General features: G+C 39.7%; 1 protein-coding gene across 2 annotated transcripts in view; it reads right to left on the bottom strand.

Annotated features, from left to right (window-relative positions):
• Positions 1–16,760, bottom strand: part of PALLD (palladin, cytoskeletal associated protein) — a 308,674-nt gene that overhangs the window by 170,026 nt on the left and 121,888 nt on the right. For both annotated transcript variants that reach the window (XM_065404625.1, XM_065404626.1), the window contains exons 8-9: positions 3,074–3,193; positions 867–1,212 (exon numbers count right to left, since the gene is read on the bottom strand). In XM_065404625.1, coding sequence (XP_065260697.1) covers positions 867–1,212; positions 3,074–3,193 — 466 coding nt within the window. The remainder of the gene's footprint in view (positions 1–866; positions 1,213–3,073; positions 3,194–16,760) is intronic.

Genomic DNA, 16,760 nt, shown 5'->3' with positions numbered 1-16,760 from the left:
TGCTTAAGTTTCTCTTACTTACAGTCACCTGAAAACAGTTAACACACATTATTTTGGACAAGCCACTACAAATAATGTTATCAATATTTCATTGAAGCAGTAAGTCTCCTCTGCATTCATAAACCACTGAACCACATCATTGCTACTTCTTTTTAGCTGTATCATCTTTATAGTTAAATATAAATTTATCGTTTTTATAGACTATTGAACATAAGCAGAAACCAAATATCACTCACTTGATTCTACCAATGGTTCTCAATGCGTTACTTCTCCTCATTAGTACCTTGTTACAGGCCATTGATGAGAATGGTTCTTTTGGTTTTGGCCAGCTGTAAATTCACAAGTCACCATACCCATTGTAGCAAAAAACCTATGAAACACAGCACCCGGTAGACACAAGGCTTTGCATGGCTGATGAAAACAGACACACAATTGGAAAAAATTTGGACATTAGAACAAGCCCTGCAGCACTTACCCTGGAAAACTCTCACTGATTTCTACTGAAGTCAATAAAATTTTTCCCCGAGTTTAGGTACAATTAGGTACACGTGATTGAATAAAAGGACTAGAACACCAGCCATTAACCTGAATTTCTTTTGTTTTGCGGCTTTAACGTAATATACCAAGAATAACAAAAGTTGTAATATCCTTTCATTTGGTATGATTTTAAAATGAACTACATGGGTCTTCTTGTACTCAGCTGCTTGGAATTTAATCCATATCAATGAGAAAGACACATTAATCGAGGTATAGTCACAGTTCTGGCCATTATTTGTTTAAACACACAATGGTTCTAGGGCAGAAGGTTTGCTTTCAACAGCCAGCAATTTAGAAAGGAAGAATAAAAACCATGCAGAAATACTCACAGCTTTGGTTTGGCAAGGACTGGTGGTGGTTCCTTTGTGGGTGAAAGCAGGACATCTGGAGCTGGGGCAGATTTATCACTACTAGCTTTGCTGTTAATCACTCCATTTGCTTCATGACTGGGATGGATGCCATTGGTTTTCTTCTCAGCAGAGTTGAGCTGTAACTGAACGGCTGCTATGTTGGGTCTAAATTCTGTGTTGTTCACCTGTTGGCTCTCTGTATGCTTCTTTGGAGGAAGCTCAAGAGAACTAATCTCAAGAACTGGAGGGGGAGGTGGGAAATGTTGGAAATCATCACTGTTGGATTCTCTTGTTGACAGCTCATGGCTAGAGCTTTCAGAGTTGGCTAAAACAAAAAGGAAGATAATCCCTGTCCAACAAGTCATATTCAAACTACATAACAGATACTTCAACACATATGCACAGTGTGCTTTTAGTTCATTAACAGTGAGATCACTTCACTTTTGTTATATATCATAGCTACGCCAGCTGGATATTCTTTCTGAAGCTCTCACAAATATTCACGCCAAATTAGATATGCTACTGACTATTCATTTCCTAACTACCCATGATGCAGGTGGAATAGTTGCTAGTTAAGAATGAATGATTTACAGTTATTCAAGGACAGCCACCTGAATGAATTGCCTGCGCTGGAATTTTGTTAGCATTCACTGCACATATTCAACAACATACATGTGAGTGGTTAGTATACTCCAAAACTTAACTGCCTGCATTTCTGTTTTAAATTTTACACAAAATATAAGGATTTTATTTTCATTTTTGTCAGCATAATTTCATCTATTTTCTTTTTGCTTCTGCTGCCATCTAGCCTCAGAGTTCTGATGTTAAGGAATCTGTCTAAATTTGGTTACATTATTTTTCTAAACCTATCTTGCATAAATAAAAATTATTATTAAGAAACAAACTAAAATTTTGTTCCATTTGGTGCATTCCATCAGAGTATGGCAACACACTTCGTAATATAGCTTCATCCATCAACTAGGTAGATATTTTTCCCACTTTATGGATGAGACACATTAGCCTCAAAAATGTGTGTGATTAGCCCAAGGTCACACTGGACACCAGTGACAGAGCTGGAAATAGAACTGAGGTTTCCTAGCATCTCAGTCATTTGACTTAGTTGCAAGAAAAAATTCCCTACATGACCCACTAAGAAGCGTGCTCTAACAGGGGGGTAATAAAGATGGTATGGATTGGATTAATTTTTGTGGGTTGCTGGTTTTAGTACTGAGAACTTTTCAATAGACTTAAGTTTAAGTTCCTTAAAAAAAAATTATTTCTTGTATCAAGAGAGTAACAGGCACATTTTAATGAACATAAATCACAGAATCATAGAAATGACGAGAGGTCATCCAGCTGAGCCCCCTGTGCTGAGGCAGAACCAAGTAATCCCTGACAGATATTTATCTAACCTGTTCTTAAAAACCTCCAGTGATGGGGATTCCACTGCTTCCCTTGGAGCCCTATTCCAGAATTTAACTACCCTTATAGTTAGAAAGCTTTTCCTAATATCTAACCTAAACAAATAACAGCCTTTTGACCAGTTTGATTTCTGGCTTTCACACATTTTACTCCAGCTATTTATTCTTTAGGGTTCTATTTATTCAATCCCATTTCTACTTGATATTTTCTTCATAATTCCCTTGTGATGTTACTTTTTCATGTTCATATTGCTTTATAATCATCCCTTTCATTAACACTTTGGCTGCTTAAATAACATCTTTTTGTTTATTTTATTCCCCTGTGTTTTTTTAGGCTCACTAAGCACATTAAAAGAGTGTTCACATGTCTGTCTGCATTGCTGCATGAAGAGGCAACTCTGATTCAGCTGCAGCTACTTGATAGTACTTGACCCTCTCTATTAGCAGCTGGATTTCTGGAAAAGATTTATAGGAGTCCGTATGGCTCCTTTTTAAATGTCTTTTGAGGATAAATGCAATAGCCTTCCCACATCTCCATTAAGGACAGCTTTCAGACTCAGAACATAATCAGTCAGTGCTGGAAGATGTGGGAAGACTCACACAGAGATTGAACAGGAGATGCAGCAAGAAGTTGCCTAAACAAAATCTCTGTCTTGCAGCAACTATTTTCTACAAAGGAAGTAACCAGATAACTGCCCAGATGTCATATACGTTAGACTAGCTAAGAACAGCAATATACAGTTCTTCTGTCCTTTTGACACATACCTGAGCAGACGGTAAGTTGTGCACTGCTTGTCACTGACCCATATTCATTTGTTGCTGTGCATGTGAAGGTTCCTGCATCTTCAGGAAAAGTCTCTGCAATTACTAATGTACATATCTCTTCTAGAAATGAATAGAGAGGAACAAACCAATGATCAGCTACGTAAGATGCTGTACACGGAGATGTGCATTTAAATATTTCAGTGCATTATGAGACAGACAGCTAAGGCTCAACCGCTAATCACTCAAAGTATATTGCTTTAAAAATGGTTGTACATCCTAAACAGATAGCTCAATAAATCTGTTTTCAAAGGGGCCTAAATCTAACCATTTTTCATGCCCAAAGTTTTTTCCCCACCCATATCTGTGTACATAAAAGCTGATTTTTGTCCACAAATTGCCTTTGCATATGTAAATAATCTAACTATCCAGTTTCCATATGCAAACACAGCTTGCATACTTTAATCCAAGTCATATCTACGCTTTTTTGCTTGCAGATTGCAATACGTGATTAATCACGATTAATTTTTTTAAGTTAATAGCGTGAGTTAACTGCGATTAATCTACAGCCCTAATAATTCTACAATAGTTTCTGGAAGCAGATTTAAATAATCCTGATTTTGCACAGTTCTCATGGATAGTTTCATTCTAAGGCTGCTCTAGACAATTGGGGCAGGTCTACACTTAAAATGCTGTGATGGTGCAGCTGGATAGCTGTAGCACTTCAGTAAAAACACTATTACGCCAATGGGAGAGCTTCTCCTGTCGGCGCAATTAATCCACCTCCACGAGAGGCAGTAGCTATGTGAACAGGAAAAGCTCTCCTGTTGACATAGTGCTGTCTACAGTGGGGATTAGGTTGGTATAACTGCATCACTCAGGGGTGTGGATTTTTCACACCCGTGAGTGACAGAGTTGCTTATACCAAAATAAGTTTGTAGTGTAGACCCAGCCTTAAAAGCTTCCTTTCATAACACCCATTTTATAACACCTCCCCATCCCTCCACACAGGTCATCGACTATTAAACACATACCACATTTTGAAAAGACCCTGCTTCAAAGGAAACAATTTTACACTCTAATGTAGAACTCTGTATATTCATCTGATTACCAAATACTACAACTGACAACCCACAGAGTTGGAAAAAGCAGCAGAATATTGAATTTCATATGGGAATTAGTGTATGGAAAAGAGCAGTAAGGCTGGGTCATTTACTAAAGCCTTCTCTTAGGTTAAATAATGAAGCTTTGGGAGTCATTCTTAAAGTTTCATTGAGGGCAGCAAACCAACGTCTCAATCAAAATTAAATGATTTTTCCTTTTTAAAATTATCATGTATCCAAAGACTTCCTGTGTTGGAGACAGGCTGAAAATGAATGACTAATTAAAAGTTTGGCATAGAATTTTATTTTTATTTTTCCAGACAGTAGAACACTTTTTTTTTTTTTTTGGCAGCACAGAACAGTCATTCTGTGTAATTGTAGTAAAGGTGTCTGGTTGTACTGTAGCATGCTGGATTTTATCTTACCCAGATGAAGATTAATGACTCATGAAAGGTCTTATCAGGTAAGTAATGGGTAACACAAGCGTCGTTTTGAACTTCTGAGGTCAGACTTTTCCGAGTCTTGGTATGTTTTAGGAAGTGAACAGTCTAAGTAACTGTATGCTATATTGTTAACTACACATGAATCCAGAAGGATGTAACAATCCGTTGGAATGGAATTTGATATGAAAACCATGCTGCTTAGTTTCCTGTTAATGAACAGAAGAATTCCAAGTACTGAGTATTTCGGTATAACAAATGAAAATGGCAAACACCACATTTGTCACTCATGTGTTACTGGACACAAAGATACTAGCCATCTAGCAGAATTATTTTATTTCTGTAGGTTTCAGAGTAGCAGCCGTGTTAGTCTGTATCCGCAAAAATAACAGGAGTACTTGTGGCACCTTAGAGACTAACAAATTTATTAGAGCATAAGCTTTCGTGGGCTACAACCCACTTCTTCGGATGCATATAGAGTGAACCATATATTGAGGAGATATATATACACACACATACATAAGACAACTCCCACCTGTTCATGCTCTCTGTATGTGTGTGTATATATATCTCCTCAATATATGGTTCACTCTATATGCATCCGAAGAAGTGGGTTGTAGCCCACGAAAGCTTATGCTCTAATAAATTTGTTAGTCTCTAAGGTGCCACAAGTACTCCTGTTTATTTCTGTAAGTGCTTATATAACAATACAATTTCTTAAAGTGATTAACAAGGGAAGCACTGAGAATTTACTTCTCAATAATGGATTGATTTAGTTTACTATGTATTCTACCATGATACATTTTATCTATTTCAGTAAAATATTTGCAAATACTATATTGCATTAATAATAAATCTCGTATAAGGTAACAGTAATTACTATATTTTACAAACTGACTATTTCTAGGCTGGGTGATTGGACAGTCAAATAGAATTGTGTATTTTTGATGTTCCATTATGACAAAATCATGAGAAAACTGACCAAAGCTAGGTCACAGTAGCTTCAAAAATCTCTAAGAGCATCTGTCTAATTAAAAGATATTTGAGGGGTAAGCAAACTGCCATTGGTGTCAGTAGATTTGTTCCCCAAAACCACGACTGTTTTTGTCCCACCAAGAATTCTTGCAAAAGGTTTTATTAGCAAATATTTGTATAAAACACTGGAGTAAAATATAAGTTCATTGTATGTAGGAATTAGGCAAATAACTCCCATAATAGAAGCTGGATAGCTAGTTCTCTGTGTATTTAGTTAAGTTTTAAATACTGATCTTGTGCAATTATTTCTTTCCCTGTTGCTGTGTTAAATAAAATCCGGTGATTTGAAGTAAATAATGTCTGTTCTATTTCCAGCAATCATCAGCTGACAAATAATTTCATCACAGAAATGTGTTCCAGACAGCAGCTCTGAAATGCTGTTCTCAAGGCCTTGAACATATTTAACACTTGACTAAATGAATACAAAAGCATTCTGTTCGCTGAAACATGTAAAATGCTGAGGCAAGCAAGCACTTGATTATTTTGTCAGTTGGATAACAAGAAGGGTTGTATTTCACAGGTTGATCTTTTTTCATTTATTGCTTGTGAGACAGAATCGTCATAAGGGAGAACTAAATGTAGCTAAGAAACCCCTCACCTCTGACCACCATGTCTGCAATTAGTATATTTTCTATTAGATCTTTAGGGAACAAAGCTCTACCCACGTCCATGTTGGTATTTCTGTTTTTAGTGTTCTGGTTCTGGAGCATTTTTACTAATTTCTCCCTGATGTAGTGTTTTTCAGAGATGAGCATTTACTTCCCAGAATGTGTGTGCGCGCATCACATGAAAGGTGACACTTTTCTTTGATCTGCAGCTTTGATTTTCAACTTTGATCTTCAGCTTCCTCCATTGTGATGCACACGTAATCCTGGGAAACAGAGTTTTTGGCCATGATGCAATGTATAGAGCAACAGCTCTATGGATTTCATAGTTCCAAAGCCACAACAGAGTTTGCCATTTAAAAAAAAAAAAAAAGAGTGGGTAAGCACAGTGGTCATTTTCTGCACTGTGAAAAACCTGTCAGATGTAAACCTGTCTCCTATTTCTAGTCTTGGTCCTTTATGCCCTGAGCCACCGCAGATTAAGAAAGCAATGCACTCAACAGGTCCCCTCTAGTAAATTGGGAATCTGTCTGGAAGGCAGGGAGGAACAAGTAAGTGTAGATCAGAATTAAATTGAGTGTGACGAGAAACCACAGAGTTCCAGCAGAGACAAAGAGGAGCCTCAAATAAAAACAATAGATAATATCAGCTCAGTCTTGTGAAAACTCTGAACATTTGGTAATGAAAATAATGAAAAAGTTAGTTGACGCCTTCTCTTTTATGTAGGGAATTCTGATCACTATTGCTGCACCTCACTCCCACCTACACAGCAGTTCCAGAGAGTGATTTCAGCCTGTATTCTCATGGGCTCTAAAATTAGAGATTAAAGCTTTACACCAGTTGAAAGATGTAGTGTTAAGATTTCAGAAGACATGCAGCACTGACTAACTCTGGAGATAGTTCATGGGATAGGAGCCACAAAATATTTGGTCAGAACTTAACTGAGGAGAGGTGTGATGGTTAGCAAAATGGTATAGTTTAGGGGCCTGATACCTTATGAGCACCAGAATGAGAAAACGGCTGTTCATTCTGAGAAAACTGAGAATACAGATTCTTAGTGGTGTTGGGCTCTTTACCAGATAGGACAATATGTTTTAACCATGCCAAGCATCCTCTGCCAAACTACCCCTGGAAACAACTTAATTCATGAATATTTTAATCAAGACAAAATAAGGGTTTTTTTTGGTGGCAGCATAGGAAAAAAAAGTCACCCCCTAGGAATTAGCCACCAATGCTCTTGCGATGATCAGTTTTTGGGTGAGGAGAAGAGAGTTTGTTGTAAGATTTCTCTCTCCTACTTTGCCACTGTCTCAACCTGTGCAGAGAGTAACTCCATTATGCCTAATGTGCATGGGGATGGAATAATCTTACATTTTTGGATTTCACAAAGAGTTGAGAACATTCTGAAAATACAGAGCTGTACATTTGTTATACAAAACTAAATATATATGTGTGTGTCAGAGCCTGTATTGCAGCATAACTTGTAATTGACAGTTGACTATAAAAACATGCTAACAGGTTATAAATACTTTACAATAATTGCTATAACACGTATTTCCAATTATAAAGTCCCTAAGAATATAAAGAACTAGTGAGCTAACCTGGGACTGGGAAGCAACAAAATGCCAGCACAGCCTGAGCAGTATGATAAGGACAAGGACAGAATACAAAATACTGCAGATATACTGGGGTAGCAGAGGACAGCTGACAGAAGAAAACTGAGGTAGTGTAACTAGGGAGGTGGATCAGAGTAGCAGGGAAAGCTGGGCTTCTATTATCTCTAATCCAATTATAGTTTCTCGCTCTAATCTAGTGATAGCTTTAGTTTATTTTACATTTACCTTTCATTTCTGAATGTCGAGTTACCCCTCTGAATTTAGATGCTGTTGACCTCATGTTCTCTTTTCTTTTACACAGTGAAGAGCCAGAACCTTAGCTGGTGTAAATTGAGATAGCTCTTTCAACTTGGGTGGAGCTACTCCAGCTGAGATCTGCCCTATAATGTGTATACTTATTTACTGAGAATTGGTTGTATTTTAAGTTTCACCAACTATCAGAAAGAAAAGGCTGAATTTTGGGGCAGTACTGTTACATTTGCATTACCTTCTCAGTTTCAAACTTAATGCAGCCATATTTGGAAATGTTGTACAGGGCTATTTCTTATCATGCACCCTTGGGCTACTGTAGCAAAACATGAAACCTAGAATGCATGATCCAAGATAAGTGATGTCTATCTTCTCAGAGGTTTTTGGTCAAATTATGCAGCATTGTGCTTTGAAAGATTTTATGTGCAGCAATTTTCTGGAAATGTAAGAAATTATTTTATATAGTTTTCTTCTTACATGCCTTTAGACAATTGTCTTACAGTAATTCAATACAGTTTGTGGCTGGCTCCAGACAGCTGAGTAATGACCAAAGCATCAACAGCTGGCAAATGCCTCTATGGGCTTTTTTTTTTTTTTATCCCCAAGCAGACTGTTCTTTGAAGGATTCAATCAGCATAAAGTCAAAATGTCAAAGAAAGAAGTACAGAGCAGGTAATTTGACAAACTGTGATGTTGGCCCTAAGTAATCTGACTAGTTATTAATTCACAAAACAGTCTGAAGAGATTTGTGATGCAGCCTGATTTCCGTCTAGACAGAGAAAGGAGTGTAAAACACATTAGGCAGATAGAACAGAACAGTGACAAGAAAAACCTGTTTCACAGTCTCTCAGCTGTATGAATTTATGGAGATCTCTGCTCCTATTTCATTATTATTGACCTATAAACATCTAGGACTCACTGAATTTGCATTGTAAGGTTTTTAGTCACAGTCGAACACTAGCTATATAACACATAGGATATGTGTAGCATCAAAATATTTCAATACATTGCTGAAACTGCATCCACCTCAAATTTTCGAGTACCCCACATACTAACACAGGTTTTCATAGTTTGTCAACTTCCTCACACTTTACTCAGTTCTTGTGCATGTTCTGACTGCCTGCATTCAGCAGCAGTTGAAATTTGCTTGCTTATGAGCCATTTCTTTCACAGGTATTGGTTTATCTGGTTTTCTAGAATCTGCATTGCAACACAAAGCAACAAGAAGGATCCACTATATTTCTGGAATCAATTCAGCTGCTCATTGTAAAAAATGCAGTACGGCTCCTCAACTCTCAAATTCTGCTCCTCACACAACAGGCAAAGTTAAAGTTCTCCCTATTTGGGCAGATTCTGCTAATTTGAGTCATATTCTCTATACACATATAGTGTTTGATGCTGCACGCCTGAAACCAGTGGAAGCTTTATCATTAACTTCAGTTGGTGTAGAATCGGACTCACTGTGTGGAATATCACTGGGAATAGTAGAAACTAGAAAAAGCTAGTTCAACAATGGTACATGCAGAGAATCTCACATGGACACCAATGGGAGGGTGTTCCATGAATAAAGCTGCCCAGACACGGAAATGAGAGCATTCTGCACCTTCAAAGTGATGGTGTAGTACATTCCAGAGAGCTGGGGAAGAGACCGTCTCCTGAGTCAGAATCTCTCCTACTATTTCCCCATCTTTGTAAAGGTAGTAGTTTTAAAATAATAATGACAGTAAATCAGTATTTATTTTTAATTATTACAGTATTAACTTCCTTTCGGTTGTACTCTACTTATATTTTAGCTATTAATAATGCCACCACCACCTAGCTCTTGTAGAGCACTTTACAAAGGAAGTGAGTATCATTATCCCCATTTTACAGATAGGGATATGGAGGACCAGGGAAGGGTAGTGACTTTCACAGGCTCACTCGGCAACTAAAGGCAGAGACAGGAGTTGAACCAGTTCTCGAGTCCCAGTCCAGTGTCTGTCTTATCCAGTAGATCACACAGTCTCTTAAATATAAGATAATTAGCTCATGTAGCACTATTCATCTTCAATGAGTGGTTAAAATTGCTAAAATATGCAGAGACTATCACATCAATGAGAGTTAATTCTGACAATTTTAACTGGATGTGAAAAAAGCAAAAGGGAGATTTGTTGGTGAGCTGTAGACTTCCTAGAAAACTTTGCTTTAAGTTTTACTTGCTTCAGAAACCTTGAGATGTGCTGATGGGGTGAGTGAATAAAAGCTACATTTAGGAGATACAAAGCAGATGACTTGGTAGTAGAGAAAAGGGAAGCTACTTATCATGTACAGTAACTGGAATTCTTTGAGATGTGTTATGGTTTGCACATTCCACTGATGGTGTGGCATGCACCTCACGTGCTAGAGATTGGAGTCTTTTTGGCCAGCAGTACCTAAAGGGAGTGCATGCACTTTTCAGTTCTTGTGCTCTGCTGCGAGGGCATATAAGAGCAAAGGACGACCACCCCCTTTCAGTTCCTTCTCACTACAGAATCTCTTACGATAGGACTCTGAAGAACGGATGCAAGGGTGGGATGTGGAATGTGCATACAGACAATACATCTTGAAAAACTCCAGTTTCTGTAAATGTAAGTAACTTCCCTTTCTACTTCAAGTGATTGTCCATGTGCACATTCCACTGATGGTGACTCCCAAACAACTATTATATTACGGAGGTAGGAGCTTGAAGTAGTTAAAACAATTATGGAAGGCTTCTGTTAAAGGCACAGTGTCATGAACGTGTGCATTGACACCCAAGTAGCAGCCTTTCAAATGTCTGATATGGGTAAGTTTCACAGTGATATGGGCTGACATAGCTTGCGCTCAGATGGAGTGAGTTCTGATCATGGATGGTGAGTCTACCTTGACCACCTCATAGCATATTTAATGCAACCAGAAATCCAGTCAGATAGTTTGTGAGATGACATTACTGAACCTTACATCCTTTCCATAATACAAACAGTCTTGGAGATGTTCTAAAAAGTTTCATTCTATTTAGGTAGTAAGTAGGCCATGGTTCTCCTCACATCCAACACATGCAGTGTTGCCTCTAATTTGGATGTGTGAGATTTTGGAAAGAATACTGGTAAGTGTATTGGCTGATTGAGATGGAAATCTGCCACTACTTTGGGAATGAATTTATGATGTGTCCTCATTCCTACTCTATCCGGGTGGAGTACTGTAAACAGTCATTAGCACTTGAATCTCTCCTCTTCCAGCTGAAGTTATCACTATCAAAAATGCCATTTTCATTGACAGGTGCAGCAGGGAAGAGGAGGCCATTGGATTGAAAGGTGGTCCCATGAGGGCTGCAAGCTCTAGGCTCAAGTCCAAGGAGGAATTGGTTCTTTGATAGGTGGGGATTCTTTAACTAGGCCTTTCAGGAATCTCACCACTGTCATATGACAAAAGACTTTATAATCCTCTACTGGTAGATGGTGGGTTGACTCTGCCGCTGAATGTACCTTGACAGAGCTGAAAGACAGGTTCTTGTTTTGAGTTCAAGTAAGTAGTCAAGAAACTGAAGGATTGAGGAGTGATGTGGAATCAATTATTTCTGATTACCCCAATGAGAAAATGCTGTCCAATTTGAAAGATAAGTTTGTCTCGTTGATTCTTTTCTACTGCTTATCAGAACTTCTCTAACTGGAGAGGACCAAGCCTGCTCTACTGACAACATCCATCCGGCCTCCATATGAGGTGCAGGAGTGGTATATTTGGGTGTTGGATCTGACCCTGGTTCTGAGAAAACAGATCAGGCAGCAGACATAAGTCCTGTGTTGAGCTACTGAGAGTTCACTAGATCTGTTAACAAGAAGTGTCTGGGCCATGCTGGAGCTATGAGGATTAGCTTGGTCAAGCCCTGTTTGAATTTGTGGAGCACTTTGGGAATTAATGAAGTTGAAGAGTAAGCATACATCAGAACTCCTGATCATGGTACCAGGAATGTGTCCACTATAGATCCCTGACTCTGTCCTCCTTTTGAGCAGAATTGGACAGCTGCATTTGCATAGATTGGCAAAAAGGTTGTGATGATGTCTGCCAGTATCCTCTCTTTGATTTCCCACTCATGATTTGGGAGAAAGCGTCTGCTGAAATTGTTCACTCTGCTGTCCAAGTAAGCATATTGCCGGTAGGTATATTCAATGGTTGATGTACCAATTCCAGAGTCTGACTGCTTCCTGGCAAAGTGAGGAACATCTGGTCACATCTTGTTTGTTGATGTAAAACATGATTGTTATGTTGTCAGTCATTATTGGACCAAGTGTCCTGATACTAGGGAGAGAAAAAACTCACAGGCCTTCTGTATGACTCTAGGAGATTGATGTGCATTCTTTGCTTTCTCAGGGACCTATGTTGTTAGTTCATCTGTACAAGCACCACATCTCTGTAAGGAAGCATCCATGACTACTGTTGTGGAAGATACAGGTACTCTGAATGGGACCCTCTGCCTGCATTTGATGGGTCCTTCCACCATTTCAGTGAGAATAGGATCAAGGGTGGGATGGAGACAGGCTTGTCCAAGTGATGTTTGGAGGTTGTGTAAACAAACTTCAGCCAATCCTGCAAGCATCAGAGGTGAAGTCTGGCATGCGGAGTAGTGAATGTTCAGGAGACTACGTAGCCTAGGAGGGCCAGGCATTACTTTACATTGGTATCTGGATTTCTTTCTAGCTGAAAAAGAAAGGGAAGACAGTTTCTCAAACCTGTCTTGAGGAACAGGAGGTGGCAGAGTCCAGGATTGTGCCAATGAATTCATTCCTTTGGACTGGGGTTAAGCTCAGTTTCTCTTTGTTGACTTTCAAGCCTCACCTCCTGAAAAGATTGAGTGTGATGGAGATGGCTTTGGGGGGTCTGAAGAGGCAATTTCCCCCATAACAGCCAATTGTCTAGGTAAAGATACATGTTGATGTTTTGTCTCAAGTAAACTGTTGCTAGTGATAGCACTTGGTGAATACCCTTGGTGCTGTGGAGTACCATCTGGTATTGCTAGTGGTCCTGTACCACTGTAAATCTCAGGTACTTCCTGTGGGGCAAAATGATGGAAATGTGAAAGTATACATACTGAATTTGAGAGATGCAAATCAGTCTCGTGACTTCGGTGTCATGATTATTGATGCTAGGGTGACGATCTGGATTTTTAATTTGTGAATGAAGGTGTTGGTGTTCTGCAAGTCTAGGATGGGTTACCAGCCTCTCTTTCTTCAGGATTAGGAAACTGTTGCTAAGGAAACCTTCCCTGTAAGGAACCCTTCTATCGCTCTGAGAGAGGGGCGGGAGGATCTTGTGACATAGTAGATCCTTGTGAGAAGGATCTCTGAAAAGAGACAAGGAAGGAGGTTAGGGGTAGGCACTGTAGAAAACTTGATGGAATAGTCATGCGTTATTGTATACATATTGGTAAGAGACCCAGTATGCCTGAAGTGAGCTAACAGTTTTCTGAAGGGGAGGTCATAAATTTCTGGAGCTGATGGAGGAAGGACATCTCTTGACCATCCCATCAAAATGAATGCTTCTGGAACGGAGAAGATTGGGAAATTTGTGGTGGAACAGTGGGTTGTCTTCTCCTATGGAGATGCTGTGGTTTCCTGGGTTGTTCTGAAGACCTTTGGTGGTAAAAGAGTTACTGGATTGGTCTCCATGAGGGATACTTCTGTTTCATTTGTTTCCCCTTAAGAACTTGTATGTACTCTGAAGGAAAAGAAGGTGTCTCATGAGTCCTTCAGTGCGCTGAGGGCCAAGTCAGTTTTAGAGCTGAGCAATATGACTGCTTTTAAAGGTAAGTCCTCCACCACTGTTTGGACTTCTCCATGATGCCAGATATATGACAACAGCCATTGCCATTGAGCTGGCAGCCATATCTACTGCATCCAGTGCTGCTTGAGACTCTTCTGGCTAGAAGCTAGACTGCATTATCTAACAGCACAGTCTTTGTGACTGTCACTCAGAAGGTTGTCTGCGAAGCAAGCAGTCTTTCTTGTATGCAGAAATTATATTTGGCTAATAGGACCTCATAACTGGCTACACAGAACTGTAGGATTGCTGAGGAGTAGGCTTTCTGGCCAAGTAAATCTAGTTTCTTTAACTCTTTTTCATTTGGTGTGGATCAGAATTGTTTTGCCTCTTTGTTTACCACAGCAATTACAAAAGAAGATGGAGCATGATGCATGTTAAAGAATTCCACACCCATAGGTAGGCAACTGATACTTTTTATCTGTGCTGGGGGATGTAGTGGTACAGAAGCAGGTGTCTGCCACAAGATTCTGGCTGGATCCATGATGGTCTCATTAATTGGGAAGGCTGACTTCCCTACTGCAGAGGCTTGATGTATGTGCACCAATTTATATGTCTGTTCTTGTCCCTTTGCCATATGGATTTGGATGGTCTCTGCCATCCTCTTTAATGTGTGTTGGAAACCCTTATAGTTGTCCATTTGTGGGGGTGGGTGCCACTAAGACCTCATCAGGGGATGAGGAGGAAAGAATGCTTGGTGCTGGCAGGTTGTCTTCCAGTGCCTGCTCTTCCATTACCTCCTCCTCTGCCTGTGGTTGTGTAGGAATCAGAAGGGTTGTTAGGGCAACTAAATGTGCAGTGTCATGGAGGAAGCAGACTTCTGGTGGTGAGGTGGCTTCCTGGGGTTGAAGTTGCTGTGAGCCAACCAGGGTCCCTAGCGAGGCCACATGGGCATCAGTGTGTAAGAACCTAGAAGCCAGGGGATTGGGAACTATGAGCGTGGATTCTGTGGGTCCCAATATCTTTTGCGTGAGCAGTGTCTGGATCCTCTATAAGTTGTTGAGGGCTGTGGAGACAGGCTGGGTAAGTAACTCTGTTGCTGAAGTAGAATTTCTTTGTCCTTCAATTCCAAAGAGGAATCCCAGAAGACTGTATAACTTGGATCCATGAGATTTGCCCTCAGAGATTTAGGGATCGAACTACAAAATAGATCATTGTGTGGAAGACAACAGCAGGGACGATTGTGGTTCTGGGTGAATCTGCAGGTCCACTGGTGCCAGTATCTAAATAGTGCCAGGCAGGGTGGCGTGTTCAGGTGCACGGGAACTGATTTTGTCAGGACATTATGGCAATTTCTGCCACAGTGATGGTGAACTGTCCTGATTGGCTTGATTCCAGTGCCAAAAGAGTCAGTGCCTGGACCACTGAAGTAGGCAGTGCCATGGTTGGTGCTGTACTCTTTCCTGACAGTCTGGATTTTGGTGCCAGATGCTTCAGTGCCATATGGTTTGAACAGTCTTGAGAATGAGCTTCAGTGGGAACCCTTTTGGGTTGCAAAGTCTCAGACAACATTCAGTGCCATGGTGAGGTTTTCCTCTTAGAGGAAACTCTGTTGAGCAACCTGCCTCGAGGTCTTCTAGCTCCCTGCAGTCTAAGGACAATGCTATTGTCATGTTTGCAATTTGAGTCGGAGCTCTTGAAGGCCAAGAGGTTGCATTTATACCAGGCTTGGAAGATCCCTGTACATTGGAATCTAGTGAGCCTGGTTCAGAAGTGAGTCTCATTGACTTGATCATTAGGAAGACCTAAAGGCAGCCCTCCCTGTCCTTTCTAGCTTGGGAGCTGAAGGACCTGCATATTACGCATTTACCGGGAATAAGTGATTCTCCGAGAAAACAGAGGGACTTCAAGTGTTCATTTGAAGCTGGGATAGTTCCCTCCCATGAAGGGCAGTGTTTTAATCCCAGCAAATCAGATGACACCATACTACCCGGGTGAGCTCTAAGAACTAAAGATTGCAACAGGCAACCAAACTATAATATAAACCTATTAGCTAAAACTACAAGAAGGGGCTGGCAGTTTCTTGGACTGTTGGGCTCCATCTCTAAACCATGAGAGGAACGGAACAGCAGCAAGCACACCTCTCCTTTACATGCCCTTGCAGTGGAGCACAAGGACTGAATAGCACATGCATGCCTTATGGATACTGCTGGCCAAAAAGACTCCCACCTCTAGTATATGAAGCACATGCACACATCAGAGGAATGTGTATATGGACAATCACTTGCGGGAGCACTGCTGATACTATTGATATAGATATGCCAAGGGCTTCTCTCATAACACCAAGTGTATTAAATCTAGAAACAGAATTTGAAACCGTTCTTATTTTCAAAGAATACTAATTTCCATTTTTTCAAAGGAACTTATCACACTGATCCGCTTTGTTTTATAACATCTAAAAAACAATAACTTGAGTAGAGTCACTTTGCTACAACAAGACATAGTGTGGGGGAAGTTTTCAGTAGTGCCACAGAAATTTAGGAATACAGCTCCCATTGACTTTCAATGGAATCTGGGCTCTTAAACACAGCGGGGCTAAATATTTTATGCAAAATCTTTTTTCATCCCAAAATGCAGTCTTTGATTGGCTAAAACAATTATCAAATTCAGGTAGACTTTGGCAAATTATTTTGGTTAAAAAATTTGGAAATGTCAACACAGTTTCAGCATTTCTGAAACTAAACATTTCCACATTTTGTTTTGGAAAAACATTTTATTTTGGAATTTCCCTCAATTTTATTAAAAAAAAATTGTAAATTAAAAAAAAACAAAAACCACAGAATCAAAATAAAATGTTTTGTTTGGCACTGACAAACATTTTCGTTAACACA

This window comes from Emys orbicularis, chromosome 5, assembly GCF_028017835.1.
Source record: "Emys orbicularis isolate rEmyOrb1 chromosome 5, rEmyOrb1.hap1, whole genome shotgun sequence".
In the NCBI taxonomy this organism is placed as follows: domain Eukaryota; kingdom Metazoa; phylum Chordata; order Testudines; family Emydidae; genus Emys; species Emys orbicularis.
The sequence above is the reverse complement of the archived record's forward strand: the minus strand, read 5'-3'. Positions and strand labels throughout refer to the sequence as shown.